Below are 18,223 nucleotides of genomic sequence, written 5' to 3'. Positions count from 1 at the left end.
CCCAGGGGAGCGGGGACCCAGGGGAGCGGGGACCAGGGGAGCGGGGACCCAGGGGAGCGGGGACCCAGGGGAGCGGGGACCCAGGGGAGCGGGGACCAGGGGCCCGGGCGGGAGAAGCGGGGACCCAGGGGAGCGAGCGGGGACCAGGGGAGCGGGGACCCAGGGGAGCGGGGACCAGGGGAGCGGGGACCCAGGGGAGCGGGACCCAGGGGAGCGGGGACCAGGGGAGCGGGGACCAGGGGCCCGGGCGGGAGGAGCAGGGAGGGGCGCGGGGCCACTCAGCCCGGAACCGGAACCGGCTGCTACCTTGGTGCTGGCCACGCCGATCTCCGGGCCCGCGTTGATGTGGACTCCGCAGTCGGTCTCGCGCGAGATGGAGCTGCCCACGGTGTTGGTGATGCCCACGGTGAGCGCGCGGCGGTCCTTGCAGTAGCGCAGCGCGAGGAGTGTGTCCGCGGTCTCGCCTGGAGACGGGCGTCAGTGTGTGACTGGCCCTCGAACACGCATCCGCACCTTGCGCCCGCCCTCAGCGAGACCACAGGCACTCCGGCTTGCTTTCTTAAGAGTTCTGACCTCGCAGCTGTGCGGCAAGCACGTCCCCTGAACAACCCTGGCTCTGTCCTGTCCCTCCTCTGCCCACCTGTCCCATCCCACCTCGGCTCAAGAATGCAGGCCGACACGACACCGCTGCTTCCGTCAGGCCCTGCAGCCAGGAGCTCCCACCCCCAAAGCTGTAGAGGTCAGGGCACGCTGAGGTCCCTCACATTCAGCAGGTAAAACCCAGAGTGTCCAGCACAGTGTTTCTCAAAAACTCCGTGTTGCAGTCTTAAAGAATTCAGCCCAAGTAAATAGGAGCCAGACCACGGAATCTAAAGCACTAGAACCCACAGGGTCTCTGGAGACTGCTGTCTATGCAGCAGCAGTCCCAGCAGTGCTTTCCCTAGCTTTTCTGCAGCTCAGGTTGGGGCCCCACACCTCCACTTCCTTGAGAACACTAGGAAGCAGGAAGGCCAAGGCCCTACCTTTGTCAACCCCATAGCCCCCTCCTGGTTTATTTCTGGTTCTTGAGACAGGGTCTAGCTATGTAGTTGAGGCTGGCATTGAAGTCACTTGATAAGTTTTTATCTGTATAAAGAGTTGGGAACTGACACTGCATTATTTTTATATAAAATCCACTTTTTTTTTTTTTTTTCCTATACTGGCATTGCCCCTAAGGCCCACACCCTGCCTGCTTCCCTTGGAGACAACGGCTAAAGTGCCTAGGCTCCTAGAACTTGTGACACTTCTGCTTCTGCCTCCCACAGTGCTAGGGCTGCAGGCTTGCGGGCCACACTGCACTCCAGCTCTGGTCTGCTACTAACGCTCCTGTCAATTTGGCCAAATGGTGGCTGGGTCTACATTAGCTTCACTCAGCTTGTCATCAAAACAGGAACGGTATTAAAAATGAAAAAGAGAAGCAGTATTAAAAGCCCCTCTACACATAGGAGCATAACTGCCTAATTTGCAGATATGCGAATAGCCTGTGCTCACCTCTTTACCTTCTATCATATATTCTGAGTATGCATGGAAGACAGAGATGGTGCCTGGAATGGTCTTCAAGGACAAGGTTAATAGGAGCAATGGCTGGTACAGATTAGCTGAATTGATAATCGCAGGGACTAGATGAATGAATTTCTCTACTTTTATAAAATTTGGAATTCTTTATAAATAAAACATTTCAAAAGTCCTTGTAAAGCTCAAAAGCACTCCAAAGCATATGGTTACAGATCACCTCTCAGAGCCAGTGCTCAACCAAGTGAGAACAAAGCTCCGCAAGGAGGCAGTGTCAGCATGGCACCTCCTCCTGAGGGAGGCCCAACCAAAGCAGTGAGGCTGCGCCTCTGCTGGGCCTGTGGATCCCGCCGAAGGGGAGCGGTTCGGCTGGGCACAGGGCCTATGCTGAGTCTTCAATGTGACTCTCAATCAAGTAGAATTTTGTATGAGGCTTTTTTTTTTTTTTTGTCCACTAAAACCCAGCACATGCTTATGGTCCTTCAAGTGACTTGGGATGTCAGGAGCAGGGAGAAGCTATAGGCAAGGGAACAACAAAAAAATGGACCTGGATTTTCAGCCAGATTCCACTCTGTCACACCCTTCTCCACACAACAGTGACAGGAACCCATGCTTTTAAGGAGTGAACGCCCTGCTGCATGAGGGCATGTGAGGCACGCAGAGGAGCCAGAGGATTAACTGGACAAAGCAGGGACGCAGCCCGTGGCAGGGTGCAGAGAGAAAAGAGCAGGAAATGGTGCAAGTAAGAGCTGGTGCAAATCTGGCCATGCTGCCTGGATGGACCCCTTACCAGACTGGCTGATGAAAAAGCAAACATCATCCCTGAACACGGGCGTGTTCCTGTCCAGAAAGTCACTGGCAAGCTCCACCATCACAGGGAGCTCGGTCAACTCCTCCAGCACTTGTCGAGTCTGAAGACAAAGGGTGGAGACTAAAGTCAGTCTTGGGCACCACAAGGACACAGGACAGCGGAGCTTCCGGGGACAATTTGTAACATGGTGCTGTAGGGCAGACGAGAAGGGCGGAGGCAGAAAACCCTGGGCAAGACCGAGATGGCTGACCCCGTAAAGTCACTGCATGCTCACCTGTGTACTATGTGTCTGAGAAGTGAACCCTATTGCATGCTTGAGAGATGGACTCCTTGGGAAAGTGCAACTCACTTTCACTGCCTAAGAAATGACCTTGTCCCTCTCCCAGAACAGAGGCCAAGACCCTGACTGCACCTATCGGTGAAGCAGTCATTCTTAGAAACCAGCTTACCCAGTATGACACACCTTCCAAGCCCACGGGGCATCCGAGTGGGCTGCCCCGTCTTGCGTCTGCTCTGCTGTTAAGATGGCTTTTCTTCTGCATTTGCCACCTTTCAGTAACCTTTTGCTTTGTACCATATCAGTCATGATCCCCCTGCTGAGAGCCCAACTTCATTCTTTGAGTGAGAGTAAGGACCCGAAGAGGGGTGCAGGGTCATCGTATGGGTCCCAGCACCCCAAAAGCTCCTGGTGGATGCAGCAGTGCCTTGTTAGCCAGGCCGGGGGCTTGCAGAAGAAAGGGTCTCAGGGCCCCTGCTGGGCTGGCTCATGACCATGGGGAGCCCTTGCTGCATTCAGCGCCCAGTGCACAGTAGTGCCCAGACGAGAGTCTCCTCCTAGACTGTTGCTCCCCCAGCACCGCCCATCCTGGTGTGCTGCACTTACCGCCACAGCAGCGTGGTAGCTGGTTCCACAGCCGATCACTATGAGCCTTCGGCACCGGCGAATCTCCTTCAAGTGATCCTTTAAGCCGCCCAGAAGCACTGCAGGACACAAGGTGGGTGTCAAGACCAACCCTACGCAGTGGCTGGGCTCACTGTGCAGGGCGCAGCGGTGGCTCTTGATGAGTTTCAGGATTACCTGTGTTAGTCTCAAAGTTCACCCGTCCTCTCATGGTATTGAAGATGGATTCTGGCTGTTCAAAGATCTCCTTCTGCATAAATGCACTGAAGTTACCTGGTCAAACAAAATCAGTGAGGAGTGTTAGCTTTCATCTAGTTTCACTTCCACTGCTTAGCTTTTAATCAGGAAGAAAAATAAGGTAATGGTGACAGGCACAATTATAAAGCCTCACAATTTTAGGGCCTCCCCAGGGAACGCTCTGCTTGATGCTCCTTGGGACAATTCAGAAGGAAGCAATTAGGGGCAAGGACCATCTCCAACTACACCTGAGGCCCTGCAGCTCAAAGAAGGAAGGACTTACATGAGGCTGCAAGGAACAAACATGGCCTGGTTGTGTAGTCTATGCTCCCTTTACAAGGCCAGAATCCTCCCCACCACTTGCTTGTGGTTGAACTCAGAGCCTTAGACAGGCGAGCCTGTGCTCGGCCATCGAGACACACTCCTAGCCCTGGCATTGTCCACTTAGTTAAGTACCCTGCTTGCTTCTGCTGTACAGACTTCCTCCAGCCACCCATGCACTTCTGGGCTATAGTCTGAACAGGCCTTGATGGTCATTAAGGAGACAGTCTGCCTGCAGGGTTTAACTCTGTCTGAAGCATCACATGGGTGATGCGGAGGGTTCTGGAGACCCGGAGGGCACTTTCTCTCTCGTCTGCTGCCTGGGACAAAGGTGTATGTGGCAAGGAAGTGAGGGAAGAAGTCCTTGTTGGCAGAGGTCACAGGGGCCTTGGTGCTTGGAGGATCAGAGATAGTGCTCTGAGGGCTCGCTTCAGGAGAGCTCCGGTGATCCAGAGGCCACGCTGCTCCATGAGTAGAACAGTAACTGCAAGGACTGCTGGCCTGGTGGGCAAGGCGTGGCGAGGCGCACTGGGTGGGCCTGGCTGTGTGCTGCAAGCAGGGAGTCTGGGTTCTGTTCTGAGGATAGGGGAGCCGTTAGGTGGCTGTAAGCTTTGGGATGATGACAGGGTTTGGTCCCTGTTCTTAAAACTCTTCTGACTGAGGCTATCTCATGCAGGGAGGGGCTGTGGGAGAAGGGATGGGGCACACTGCTCGAAGGGAAGTGGTCCATGGTCCGTACCCATTACTGCAGACCTTCCCCTCAGACAAGAAGGCATGGCTGGGGTTAGAAAAGCATCCCAGGGAGCCAGATGAGGGATCGAGAAGACCCCTTTGGAAGTACAGGTCGGGATCTCCACAGCTCCTCAATTATGCAAGTCATGAGCCACCTGCCGCTCTGCCCAGTGGCCGTGATGGGTGGGAAGGGACAGTGTTAGGTGCTCAACCCACAGAGCATCTGCTCCCAAGACTTGCCCATACTCTCAGAGACACCTGCCTTTCATGATTTGCTGCAATTCCATTTGCAAGGTCTGGATGGCTCGAGACGGGTCATCACTAGCTGAGCGTTTGACTCGGTGAATGGAGAGTTTCCCATCAGCCACTGCAGCGATGTCATCATCCTCCAAGAAGATGACCCTGTTGGTGTGTTCTATGATGGCACTGAAGGGACAGAAGCACAGGCATCTTACTCACCCTGCTCTGAACAGTTACAAATCATGTACTGTTTCCCAAGAGTTGGGTCAGCATTAGTGGCATTTCAGAGTGGCAGTGACATCACACTGAACAGATCAATTTACAGTGAGCCTTCCCCTCCTGTCCACACTCCCTTTCTCCTCAGAGTTATTCTGACGCTGTCAGGGTCACCTTAACCTTAACTCATTCAAAGAATGTAGAGAAATAGTATGAATTTCTTCTATAGACATTTCATCTTATATCTGTAAAAGTCAAGGAATTTTTTTAACCTCCTAGAATTCATTGTTATTCCTTGATGTCATCAAATGTCTAATAAGATCAAAATTATTTAGTAATGTCCTGTATATCTTTTTACATCAAATTTTCTTCAAGTCCACAACCAAAATATGTCACCTTGGAGAATGCTTGGGAACCAACATACCATTCAGATTTTTTTTTTTTTTAAATATTTATTTATTTATTTAGTGTGTGTGTGGCCAGCTCAGCCCACCAGGGGGTGGGGCTGGCTGACATGTGGTGCTGGGGGATTGAACCGTGGTCCCTGTGTTTTGCTTAGCTTAGCTTGTTCTGTCAAGTAGGTGCTTTAGACCACTGAGCCATCTCACCAGCCCCCCATTCAGAATTTTAAAGGGAAAAAAGAAAGCATTTATTTTGCTTTTTAAAGCAGTTTTTACTTTTTTTTTTTGCAACTGGGGATTGAACTCAGACCCTTGCACTTGCTAGGGAAGCACTTATTCCACTGAGCCATCTCCCCAGCCCCAGAAGTCTGACCTTTAGATTAACTTGATAGTTATTTAGACAGGTTTCTTTTTATAGAAATAATATAGCCAGTAAAAAAAGGAATGACAGGGCTAGAATTATCATTTTAGGAGCACCTAATTATTAACAGTTGCACTCCAAGATTGCCCCTGGCTGTGGAAACGGAGGGTAAAATGCTGAGAGAGTTTTGTAAGGGATGGGTAAGGCTGGGAGTACCCTACCTGACTGGTCTTAGTATGGAAAGAGAATGAGACATTAGATGCCTTCTGGCAGAAGGCCCCACCACCTATGGAATTGTGCCTAATAAGATTCAAACCTAATTTAAACTTGAGTAAGACCAAACTTGTAGATACATGTAAACTCATGGACAGGAAACAATGGGCAGGGGATCCTGTTAAATAAAACTGTGCATTCAGAAAAATCCAGAGAGTGGGAAGCCTGAATGACCCAGTTTAAGACAGAAAAGACAGGGCAAGATAAAAAGCGGGGCCTAAGCCCTATCAACATGATATGCCCCTCACTGAAATGTGAGGTCATTGTGTTAATTTTTATAACTTTACACTATGGAAAGTAATAAAGATTTTCCCCTTCTTAGTTGCTTTTTCTCATTGCTGAGGCAAAATATCTGACACCCAAAGTTAAAGGAATAAAGCTTTATTTAGCTGACAGTCTGTAAAGGGGTTCAGTCCATAATCAGCTGGCTCTACGGCAGGATGGCTTCACAAAGGAGGAAGAGCTCCCAGCAGGCAGAAGCCAGCAAAGGCAAGCGACAAGAAGCACCACGTCTCTTCTGCCCCTTCTGTCAGGCCCAGGCCACCCACCCTCAGGACACAGTGCTCTCACCCTAACTCTTAGCACCCTATCCTAGCACTGCTCCTGCCTCAACGCCAGCACCACACACTAGAACCAGCCACCTTTGCAAAGCCCCACCTCTGAGCACAGGAGGCCTTGGGGGGACATCCAGACATAGCCATTACACCTTCAGATTAGGCTGTTTTCAAAATAAGTTGCAAAAGTGGGTAAATGGGGCCAGGGAGATAGCTCAGCGGCATAAGCGCCTGCCTGGCAAGCACAAGGTCCTGAATTCAATCCCTGGTACAAAAAAAAGGGGATAAATAAAAAGTAGTGAGTGGGGCTGGTGAGATAGCTCAGTGGTCTAAAGCGTTTGCATAGGCAAGCTTAGGCAGGTGCAGGGGACCACGGTTTGATCCCCAGCACCACATGCTGTGCCAGCCCCACCCTCATGGTGGGCTGCACTGCTCCCTGCCAAAAAAGCAGCACAAGTGGTACAAAATCATGACAGCAGTACTTGAGGAAGGGGCATAGGGTGGGGAGCCTTTGTGCCACTATGGGCCACACCCACTTGCCTTTTAGAAATGTGCAGAGATAATTGTTCTAAAAGTTATCTCCACTCAAGTTCTAGGGGAAAAGATAAAGGATAGAAAGCTACTTCACTGGAAATATCTTTTTTTTTTTTTAAATTTATTTATTTTATTTTTTTTTTGTGTGTGTGTGTGTGTGTGTGTGTGTGTGTGTGTGTGTGTGGCCAGCTCAGCCCACCAGGGGGCAGGCTGGCTGGCATGTGGTGCTGGGGATTGAACCGCGGTCGCTGTCCTTTTGCTTAGCTTAGCTTGTTCTAAGTAGGTGCTTTAGACCACTGAGCCATCTCACCAGCCCTGGAAATATCTTAAATAATATACACCTACTGTTTATAAAGAGGAAGAGGTAGAAAAGGGCCAGATCACATCTCAGAAATAACACTGCCTACACTGTATCACTGCCCATCAACTATGCGTAATCCATGTGCATTTGTATCTGTGTATGCATTTATGTGTTGAAATGTAACTATTATTTTCATTTTTTAAATATATTTTAGTACAGGGTCTACAGGGCCTCACTACACAGGTTGGACTCATAGTGATCCTCCTGTTTTCAGCCTCCCAAGTGCTGGGATTACAGGTACGCACCACCAGGCCCAGTCTTAATCGCTGGCTCAGGGTGCCCTGGGGGCAAGGCTGGCACGGCATGCCAGGGATCAAACCCCATTCCTGCATCTGCCTAAGCAGGCACTTTAATCTGCTGAGCTATCTGGCCAGCCCTATAACTATTATTTTAATTTACAGAACAGATGGTAACTCAGCGCAGGGATTGAGTCACCTTTATTGACACAGGGAGTCCACTGAGTGCTGTCCCAGGTTTCTGCTCCATGGAGCAGGAGGTGATCAAGGTACCTTCATGAGGTCTGTTGTGGTTAAATGGACCAGGCCTAGCAAAGCCTGTGTAGCACCCAGCTAACCCCGAGGGCTCCACGGGGTGTCTGCATGCCTGGTCGGCCACCCATGCTGTTCTTTTTGGTATACTGGTGCACTGGTGTGGTGTTTGCCCCAGAACTTGGGTGTGCACAATGTAATCCCCAGAGACATGCATTAGCAGCATGTGGGGTGCTTCAAAGACACACATTCTACGTACATTTATCTTTATGTCTATCAGAGGCATCTTGAAATTATAATTTGCTGAAATTTTTATTTCCTTGCATATAAAATAATTGTGATCTTATACTCAGTGGTACCTAAGTCACAATAAAAGAAATACAAAAAGAAAAAGAAAAGAAAGAAATGCAATACTAAAATCCCCCCAAATGTTAGATCTTTCTAAAATTAGAAAGGGATGGCATCTTTTGGAGGCCACTGGGCTGTGCGGGGCTCACGGCTTATGGGTGAGCATGGAAGGAGCTCTGGTGCGAAGGAGTGCTCTGTGTGCTCTGTGTCCTCCGGGCAGCGCCCTCTGCTGGAGTGGCGCAGCTCAAAGACCCTCCATCCTCCACTGGGCCTAGAGCGCTTGTTCTTACCAACTCACAAAATAATAATTTTTGGGAACTTTTGATGCAGCAAGGGATGCCAATACCACGCTTTTCAACTCCCAGCCTCCAGGTCCCTGAGCTCTATTAGTCTCTAATAAACTGTCTTGGTGCAAGCATTTTGTCACAGCAATAGGAAACAGACTCAAGCGGGAGGCTTCCTTGGGTGTACACCACATTATAGAGCCACTTTTTAAAAATTTAAAACATAAATGAAAGAATCTTGAGGGTTTTAATTACAACAGTGAATATATACATTGGGAGAACCCAGTTTTCTTTAAAGTCCTTATTTATTAAATTTTAAAATTCAATGCTCAAAACTTTAATGCCACTAGCTTTTCTACAGAAGCTAGAAATGTGAAGGTAGCGTCTTTTCATGTATTTAAATCTCTCCTTGTTTCTCATTGTAAATTTTTGTGGTCCTCTCCACATACTCTGGGTATTTTTATTAAATTTTATTCTAAAAAATTTATTGAAAGCATTTTCTTCAGCTGTGGCCAACAGTATCATTTTCTGTTTGACTAACATTTGCAGAGAGCCTGCCGTGCCTCTCCAGATGAGAAGAGGAAGGAAGAAAGCACTGTGGTCCCCTCAAGACAGCTACAATCTGGTGGCCACTATTGGGGTCAGGATTTCACATCTCTACTCACTGTCCAGTTGCCTTCCACTGGATTGCAAAAGTGCATAATCAAGTTGCCTACAAATCATCTCATCTTTTTTTTTTTTTTTTGGTATTTTAGGGAAGGGTCTACAGGGTGTTCAGGGGTCTCACTGCTAGATCAGACTTGTAGTGATCCGCCTGTTTACAGCCTCCCAAGAGCTGGGATTACAGATGTGCACCACCATGCCCAGTCTCAATTGTCATCTCAGCGCGCCCTGGGTGCGGGGCTGGCATGGCAGGCCTGGGGATCAAACCCTCAGCCCCTGTGCCTGCTTGTAGGTACTTTAATCCACTGAGCTATTTGGCCGGCTCAAAATCATCTCATCTTCTTTCAGGCATTCATCTTTTTTTTTAAATTTTTTTTTGTCCTGTCAGAGGTGAATATTCTATTGGCATCTAAATACTATAGGTGTTTGAATTCAACAATCTAACACTGTCTAGCAGTCTATAATATTAGTGGGTTATCCTCAGAAGTTATTGACTTGAGCCTTTTACAGCTCATTGTATTAACATGGATTTACTTTATATACCTTGTTTTTATACTTTTCTGCTGGATGGTTAAGACCAAGATATAGCAAGACCTATATACCCAGAAATGTAACTTTTGTATCTGATAAGTTCAGCCAAGTACTCTCAGGATTTATCCTGTAGCCCTGTACTGCCTTTTGTAGATCCTTTTGTCAGTATCAGACATGAGGATGAGTCACGGCCCCTTTTTTAATTTTAGAAAGATTTAACATTTGGGGTTTTTTTAGTATCATATTTCTTTTATTATAATTTAGGCACCAGTGATCATAATTATTTTATATGCTTCTAAGAAATAAAAATGTCAGCAAATTATAGTTTTAAGATGCCACTGATATAAAAATAAATGTGTGTAAAATGTGAGTCTTAGAATCATTAAAATAGCATTAGCCTCTCACTGAAATGCATTAGGGGGCACAGACAGGCAAGGGCTGCCCTAGCTCTCAGGGCTGAGGATGACGCAGTCTGGGACAAGTCTTGGAACAAGGCTGGCAGCCCTGGCTCTGGTTTCCTGACTCTCCCTGCTTCCCAGGAGAGCCGGCAGGCCTGGAGTCCTCCCTGCTCAGAGCAAGGCCCTCCTGCAGGTCAGACGGTGGCTGCGGAGAGTCAAAAGTCGTACAGAATGGAAAGAAACACTCAGATGAAAGAGATAATGCTGATGTTTATAGCAGCATTTCATTTGTCACAAGAAAGTGTTTTCTTTCTCCCCTTTCCTCACCTATCCTTCCTCTTTCCTCCCCATTCCCTTCATCTTCCGCACCAGTGTGTGTGTGTGGTGTGTGTGTGTGTGTGTGTGTGTGTGTGAGTAACTTATGTGTTAAAATAGATGTGAGGCAAGAGTTCTCATGTTTCGAAACTTATTCTCTGGTGAGCTGATGCGAGTGTGAGCTTCAGAACCAACGCAGGCCCTCACTCTCTGGCCTGCCTTCGTAGAGGTCTGACACCAGGCAAAATGGGGACTGAGGCTGTGCCCTATATAAAGAGAGGATGTGGAGCCCTTCCAGAAAGCGGGAGTAGGGAGCACACTCCCAGGAATTCAGATGTTTTTCTTTCAAAAATGCTAGAAATCCAGGTTTTATGTGAAATCTCCCAACTTCAAAATGTTGACAGCTCATTCAGTCACTCCATGCAGAGACCCCAAATAGTGGGCCAGTGGATCTGGGCTGTGGTCACTAGAGTAGCCCACGACAGAAACACAGGCCACGAGGGCTCCCGAGGGGGGCCGCTGAGGGCTGAGACTTGCCTTGGCCTCAGCCCTTGCTGAGGTCTAGAAAACCGCTCAAATGGGGAAGCAGGTAAGAGGTGGCTGGCCAGGAACGCAGCTCCGTGGTGGAGCACCCTCCAGGCGGGGTGTGGAGACAGGCATTCGCTGGCTGCACAATCCCAGGAAAGAAAGGTGAAGAGGTCTTCCATTACCTTGCATCTGGTGGGTGTTTTTGCAGAACTGGGGGTTGAACTCAGGCCCTTGTGCTTGCCAGGGAAGCAATTATTCCACTGAGCCATCTCCTCAGCCCTAAAATAACTTCTCTTTGATTTTTTTTTTTTTTTTTTTTTTTGCGGAACCGGGGATTAGAACTAGGGCCCTTGCACTTGCCAGGGAGGAACTTATTCCACTGAGCCATCCCCCCGGCCCCCTAAACTTTTTTTTTTTTTTGTGGTACCAGGGATTGAACTCAGGACCTTGCATTTGCCAGGCAGGCGCTTATTCTACTGAGCTATCTCCCCGGCTTACCTTGCATCTGAAGCAAAGAAGAATTCCACGGCTTTGTCGCCCACTGCATGCAGGCAGGTGGAGCTGTCCAGCCTCTTCATCCTCGTTTTACAGATATTCTTCACATTCTCAATATTGCCTAGCAAATAAAGGAATTGATTGCAAACCCCAGGAGACTACTTCGTTTGCATAATGGGGTGAGGAACCCTGTTCTCCTTTGAATACGTGTGGGCGAGATTTGCAATTTTTAGCTTTGGCTGTGTCAGCCAAGTCATGTAAAAGCTCCCAAGCAGCGCAGTGCCCTGCAAGAGCACTCAAGTGGCTAGGAGGGGAGCAGTGCAAGCAAACCCCACGAAGCTCGGGTCAGGCTGCGTGGCCATGATGCCGAGCCTCGTGCCACTCTATTTCTGTGTATGTTTGAAAATATCCACAATGAAAAGCTTTTTATAAAATGTAACCGAGTTTGCATAAAAATCTTTTCGATCTGGGGTCCATGCCAACTGAGTGCCAGTCAGAGCAAGGCCGCATGCTTGCCTGAAACAGAGGCAGCTGAGTGTCCTACACACTGGTCTTCACTGCAGGTCTTCCGGGGGACACTTACACGTTCTGTACAAGATGGGGATCTGCTCTGTGGAGAGTTTGTATTTGCTCCGCACTCCGATGAGCAGTGGGCTGCCTCGCCTGGAAGGAGAGGAACGCACCATGAGCTATGTGGAGAATGCCCTGGTACTAAGCCCCAGAGCAGAGAACTGTGTGTAAGTCCCAGAGGGCAACAGCCTGACTGCAGGAAGGTGTCCTAAGGCTCAGAGCAGGCACACACTGGCCAGTATGAGAGCTATAGCAAGCACACTAATTTAGCATAATAGGTACCTCAGGCAATGACCTACAAACGTAAATCAATGCACTAATGAATAACTTGTTCATTAACCTGAATCCAGCCTGCATATGTGGATCTGGCCTGCTAACTTGACTCAGGGCAAGTCCTTAGTGTTTGTTTATAAGAAGCCTTGGTTTTCAGCAGCAATGATCTGTGTGGACCCTTCTACTGACCTCTCAACGTGTGATAGAAAAGTTTGGAGCACTGATAGCCTGCCCAGAGCACCTTGAATATTTTGGGAAGTCTTATTGTGTCTAACGCAGATCAGAGACAGAGCTCTGGGTCCAGAGGGAACCGGCCCAAACTGCCTTCCTGACAGTGCCAGCAAGGAAGCACACAGCTACCTAACTTTCCTGGTATAGGGTACCCCCAATCTTCTTGGTGCAGATTGAACTTTATGCTTTCTCAAGACTTGGAGACAAATAATTCTCCCAAGTATCCGAAAGACTGTCCTGAGGTCCGGAACCCACAGTTACAGGCAATTTAGGAACAGGGTTTTGTGGCTTCAGTATTCTGCCTTCCTCTGCAGTCACTTTAAATGGTAATGGCAGATGTTACCATGTCTGAAAGGGCCCTCTAAACTTAACAGCAGCCAACAGGTATTTTATCATTTTTTATTAAAAGTGAACTTTAAATCAAATTTAAGTGAACTTAAATTCTATGTTAAATTAGTTCCAGTCATAGCAAAAATAAAATCACAACAAATTTGCATCACTTCCTACATAGACAGTGTACGAGTCTTCTTAGGTTAGCCTGTCCCTCTGCCCCGGCCTCCTAAGACCACAGGGACACTCTCCACAGCTTCCTTGGGCTTCAGAATGAAGCTGTAGCCCACCACAACGCAGTGTGGTGGAGCTGGGCCTCTGCCCACGTGCGTGTACCCCACCAGCCTGTAAGCTGCAGGGGCAACCTCCACCCCAGTGTGCTTACTGCTGTCCTCCACGCCTGCCCACAGCAGGTATCAGAACACTGAGACTGGAAGTCCCATTGGAGAGCCCTCTTCCCCGCTGCCTCCCAGGCCACACCGACAGGCAGAAGTGCGATCGCTGTCCCTGGCCTCCCGCATCTGGTAAGCTGTTCTGCCTCCTAGGATGACATCTGCTTGTCCTTGGGCTCCTAGTGCCTGGACCCATACACACCTTTTTCATAGATCATCAGAACCCTCAGCCCTTGTCTGTCCAGTCTTAAGAGCAGAGACCAAGTCAGACGCCAGCAGGTGTGAGGGAGCCAGCCGGCACTAAGTGCTTAGCATGTATTGGATGGGTGGATGGATGCATGCATGGATGATCAGACCATCTGAATGTAACACTTCAGGATGGCAGTTTGCTTTGTGAACCCAAGCAGTGCTGGGCACCATGGCGGGGGCTATGACAGAGGGACACATGGGCCAATTCTTAGGGTGCCCCTGACATGGAGGTGATGAGACCTTCAAGGACTTTCTAGTACTGAATCCAAATCTATGTGCTCATTGGTCTATAGTTCCATGTTCATAATTTTGCCTGCTGTTACATAAAGGGACATTTCCAAAATTGGCTAAGCTTCAAGCTCCACAAAACCTGGGTCTGGCACTACTGTCCAGTTTCATCTTTAATGTGAATTTGTTGTCAAATGCTAAAATACTGGAAATCTTACACAAAAATCCAACTTTCTTATTTCCCCTTTTTAACAAATAAGTGGCTATCGCGTCTCTGGTGATAGACAGCAGGGTGCGGTCGGTGGACTGAGCCACAGTTGTGCTTTAGTTCCAGTCAGAGGCCCCACCCTCCTCCCACTGCAGGTCAGGTGATTTCACCTTTTTCCTTCATGATGAAGACATCAATGAGTTTGCCTCACCTCGTGGCTACAGCTTCTCCTGGGTAGTGGATGCTCTTGAAAACTAACGCAAATGCACCTTCCTGGAAGCACAGGAGAGAGGGTGAAGGGCCGCTTGTCCTGCCCAGAGCAGCTGCCGCAGCCTGCTGCCCAGGCAGTCTCCTGGCACATCTTCCTGGCCAGCAGTCTTGGGGTCACCCGGGGAACTGAATGAAGGCACAGCTTGCGCAGGGTAAGGGCAGGACAGAAGGCAAAACAGTGCCACACTGCAGTGCCAGAAACCAGAACGCATGGATTTCATGAGAGCCGCATGAACCCAAGTGTCTGTCCAGACCCACAGGGATCCCAGCAGCAACACCCATGTTTGGGACCTTCTGGGCCATGCATACAGCCTAAACTTTCTTCGGAGGTGGGGACTCCTCTTGGTCAACCTCCTGGGTGTGGGGGAATTTGCTCCTTGGGTCTAGCCCTGTAGGACATCTGCAGCTTCTCGGGCTCTCTCCCGTCATTCCCTTCAGCATAGAGATGCGCTCTGCTATCTGCTACACACACTCACAAAACACAGTCCTCCTTGGGGCGCAACCCTCTCCTGTCCCTGAAACGTATCTTTGCAGTCTTCATAATCAAACAGTTCAACCTCCCTCCCTATCTCCCTGCAAGCCACTTTCTACTGGCTGTTACTGCCCACACCACAGAACTCTTCACTCCATGGGACGCAGCCCCCCAGTGCAGGCGTTTTGGATGGGGCATCTTTCACCCTCAGTGCCTTCATGAGTAGTACTTTGTGCAGATCTGCCTGATATACGCTTAGGAAAAATAAAAGAATGATTTAGAAAGATGGGACCTGTAACTCACCAGTTGCTGAATGACTCTCTCAACCAGAGTTGAAAATGTAATATCCTCAGTTTCCCTATTGTCAAACACGTATTTAATCAGCTTGGCAATGGCCTCTGTGTCTGTTTCTGACTCAAACTCGTAGCCTTTGCTTTCCTGGAATATGAGGTTAGACACAGGGGACAAATAAGGGTCATTGCACAACACTGGCCTGGCCAAGCCCTTCTAGTCCCTCAGGGTTTGACTCAAGGCGAGAACAAGCAAGAGTGGGAAGGGACAGAAAGCATTCGCCAGAATCACACAGCCAATGTCTGAGTCATCTCAGTACCCTGAGATCATCCCTCTTCGGAAGCTTGTCCTTCCCATTAATCTGGATATTGCAAAATAACCACAGTCAAAGTGATAAAATCTGTTGAGTCAAACCTACCACATCCCATCCAACACTACACAACCTTTTCATGTGGGGGACACTCACCCTCTGGCTTCCCACCCCACATCCCAGTTGGCAGACGAATCCTGCAGCCACTTCACCGAAACCAAATCTGTGTTAGGCTGAGTCTATGACTCTGCAATCGCTCTCGAGATAAATGCTAATGCCCTGGTATCTTCCTAAATGAGATCTGAGCTTGGGGGCTCACTGGGGGCTGAGGTTTATGCTCAGTGTGTGTCATGGTGGAGAGTGAGTCTTACTTAGTTCCTGCATCTGGTTTGGAAGGTTTCTGGGGGAAGATCAATACCCCTTGATTTAGATACTCCCCCAGGGATATCGTACCAGAAATTTCCTCAGATCTTTGTAATTTGTGATGATCCCATTATGGATGACAACAAATTCTGAAAAAAAAAATTGTGAAGACAACAATGCTGTTAAGAAATGAAGTTCAAATCAGGTGCAAAAAGAGTACAGTTCGATGGCTTGCAAGCATTCTGTACACTCAACTCATATAAAGACTTCTATTAAGCAGGTCTGATGTCTGGGACGAGGAAACACATCTGTCTTTAGGTGACAAGCATCGCCAGGCTGGCCCTGCAGGAAGTTCTTAGCTGTGGCCCACAGTATTGTCAAATTACGATAGAGAGATGATTAACCCTTCATGATCTGGAAATGACTCCAGTCATTTCCAACTGGATTTTGGCTCCAACGGGTCACAAACTAACAGGTTACAGATGTGTTTTATTTGATTCATATTGTATTATAAAACTATTTTTTTAAAATTTATTTTATTGGGGCTAGAGAGATGGCTCAGTGGTCTAAAGCACCTACTTGAAACAAGCTTGGCAATGCACAGGGACCGCGGTTCAATCCCCCAGCACCACATGCCAGCCAGCCCCGCCCCCTGGTGGGCTGAGCTGGCCACACACACACACACACAAATAAATAAATAAATGTTAAAAAAAAATTTATTTTATTTTATTTATTTGTGTGTGTGGGGGGAGCTCAGCCCACCAGGGGGCGGGGCTGGCTGGCATGTGGTGCTGGGGGATTGAACCTCGGTCCCTGTGCTTTGCTAAGCTTGTTCTAAGTAGGTGCTTTAGACCACTGAGCCATCTCACCAGCCCCTATAAAACTATTTGAGTTTAACATTTTTTGAGTTTTCACTTTAAAATTCTTAGGGGGAACTCCCCATTGTGGTACCCTTGAGCTCCCCCATTTCTCTCTAGCACCCTGAGCCTGCTGCACCTCCTCCCACCCCTGGCACTCCAGTTCTGTGGGCAGCCTCCGGCTAGGTGGGACCTAGGCAGGCCTGGGAGTGAGGGGTGTGTCTGCCAACCCTCCACCCCTACTGGCTGAAAGAGTGGCTGAAGAGTTATGGGAGGGGCAGGTCAGGCAGCCTGAGCACTTGCAGGAAGTAAACTCCTTTCACTTGGATGTGAGCTGACCCCTTCAGTGCCCCCTTGGGGTCCCGCAATCATCTGGGATGTGCCTGCACACCAGGTGCTCCTCAGAAACACTTTCTGTTGTTGTGAGCCTCTGCACTGTATCTCCAATGCAAAATTTCCTTCCACTAAAGACATTTTTTCTTTTTTCTTTTTTGGGTACCAAGTATCAAACTCAGGATCTTGCGTTTGCCAAGCAGGCTATCACCCTGGCCCATGACATATTTTTTTCTTTTTAAAAATTATTTATGTATTTGATACAGGGTCTCACTATGTAGCTCAGACTTGCAGCGATCCTCCTGTTTTCGGCCTCCTCAGCACTTGGATTACAGGCATGCGCCACCATGCCCAGACAGGATTGTTGGCTCAGTGTGCCCCACGGGCAGGGCCAGCATGGCATGAGGGACCGGGGACTGAACCCTGGTGTGTGTGCTTGCCAAAGTAGGAGCTTAGTCTGCTGAGCTATCTCGCTGTATTACATATTTTAAAACCTTTCAGTTACAGTCTTTTCTTTATGTTTACTCTTTTCTTATGTCACCATAACTTCCTCTTTTTTTTTGTTTTTAAAACTTACTGTTATTCAAAAAAATGGGAGGACTTGGCTGAGCTGAGCCTGTACTTGAAGCACTAGCCAGTGTATACATGTGTTGAACCATCACAGGGTACCCTGTGAATATGTACAACTTTAATGTTTTTACATGTTAGTCAAAAATAAGCTTAAATTGAAAAAGAGAGAGACAGAAACGTAGCCTCAGCTGTGCTGTGGCTTTACTTGTCCTTCGCTATTCTGCGGGGCTTGGAGGTGCCATTACCCATATCTGGGCCTCTTAACTGGTCATCTCACCCCTTGCTGCAGGCTTGTTTTCACTGCACCTTTCAGGGCATTACGTCTTTACCTTATTTTCTTAGCAGTCAAATTTTCTTTCATCTTAGGCTTATTTAATCCCTATTCATATTTTTTACTACTAAAACTTTCTTTTTCTGTTGTGGGGCTGGGTGGTTTCAGGCTGAGAAACCAGACCCTCAGCTCTTGCAGTGTCTCTGCAGCCTCCCGTGCTGTGCTATCACGAGGACTTCCCAAGAAGTGTTTTGAACCTTTGCTCTTGCCTGTGCTGTTTTTTCAATCACTCACCCTGACTCAGAGCAACAGCCCCACATGTGCTCACAGAGGGACTTCTTGGCGCCACTCTGCTTTGAGGCCACAGGAGGAGTCACTGTCTGCACTGCAGGGTGGCGGGGGTCTCTGAGGAGTCACTGTCTGCACCGCAGGGTGGCGGGGGTCTCTGAGGAGTCACTGTCT

General features: G+C 48.7%; 1 protein-coding gene across 1 annotated transcript in view; it reads right to left on the bottom strand.

Annotated features, from left to right (window-relative positions):
• Gfpt2 (glutamine-fructose-6-phosphate transaminase 2) overlaps nt 1–18,223 on the bottom strand; it is a 47,226-nt gene that overhangs the window by 9,432 nt on the left and 19,571 nt on the right. The window contains exons 5-14 of the mRNA XM_004629298.2: nt 15,821–15,879; nt 15,070–15,204; nt 14,236–14,297; nt 12,127–12,206; nt 11,547–11,664; nt 4,816–4,979; nt 3,441–3,536; nt 3,246–3,343; nt 2,342–2,462; nt 307–464 (exon numbers count right to left, since the gene is read on the bottom strand). Coding sequence (XP_004629355.1) covers nt 307–464; nt 2,342–2,462; nt 3,246–3,343; nt 3,441–3,536; nt 4,816–4,979; nt 11,547–11,664; nt 12,127–12,206; nt 14,236–14,297; nt 15,070–15,204; nt 15,821–15,879 — 1,091 coding nt within the window. The remainder of the gene's footprint in view (nt 1–306; nt 465–2,341; nt 2,463–3,245; nt 3,344–3,440; nt 3,537–4,815; nt 4,980–11,546; nt 11,665–12,126; nt 12,207–14,235; nt 14,298–15,069; nt 15,205–15,820; nt 15,880–18,223) is intronic.

Source organism: Octodon degus, unplaced genomic scaffold (assembly GCF_000260255.1).
Source record: "Octodon degus isolate 3935 unplaced genomic scaffold, OctDeg1.0 scaffold00029, whole genome shotgun sequence".
In the NCBI taxonomy this organism is placed as follows: domain Eukaryota; kingdom Metazoa; phylum Chordata; class Mammalia; order Rodentia; family Octodontidae; genus Octodon; species Octodon degus.
Note: the sequence above shows the minus strand (reverse complement) of the source record. Positions and strands in the feature narration are given on the sequence as shown.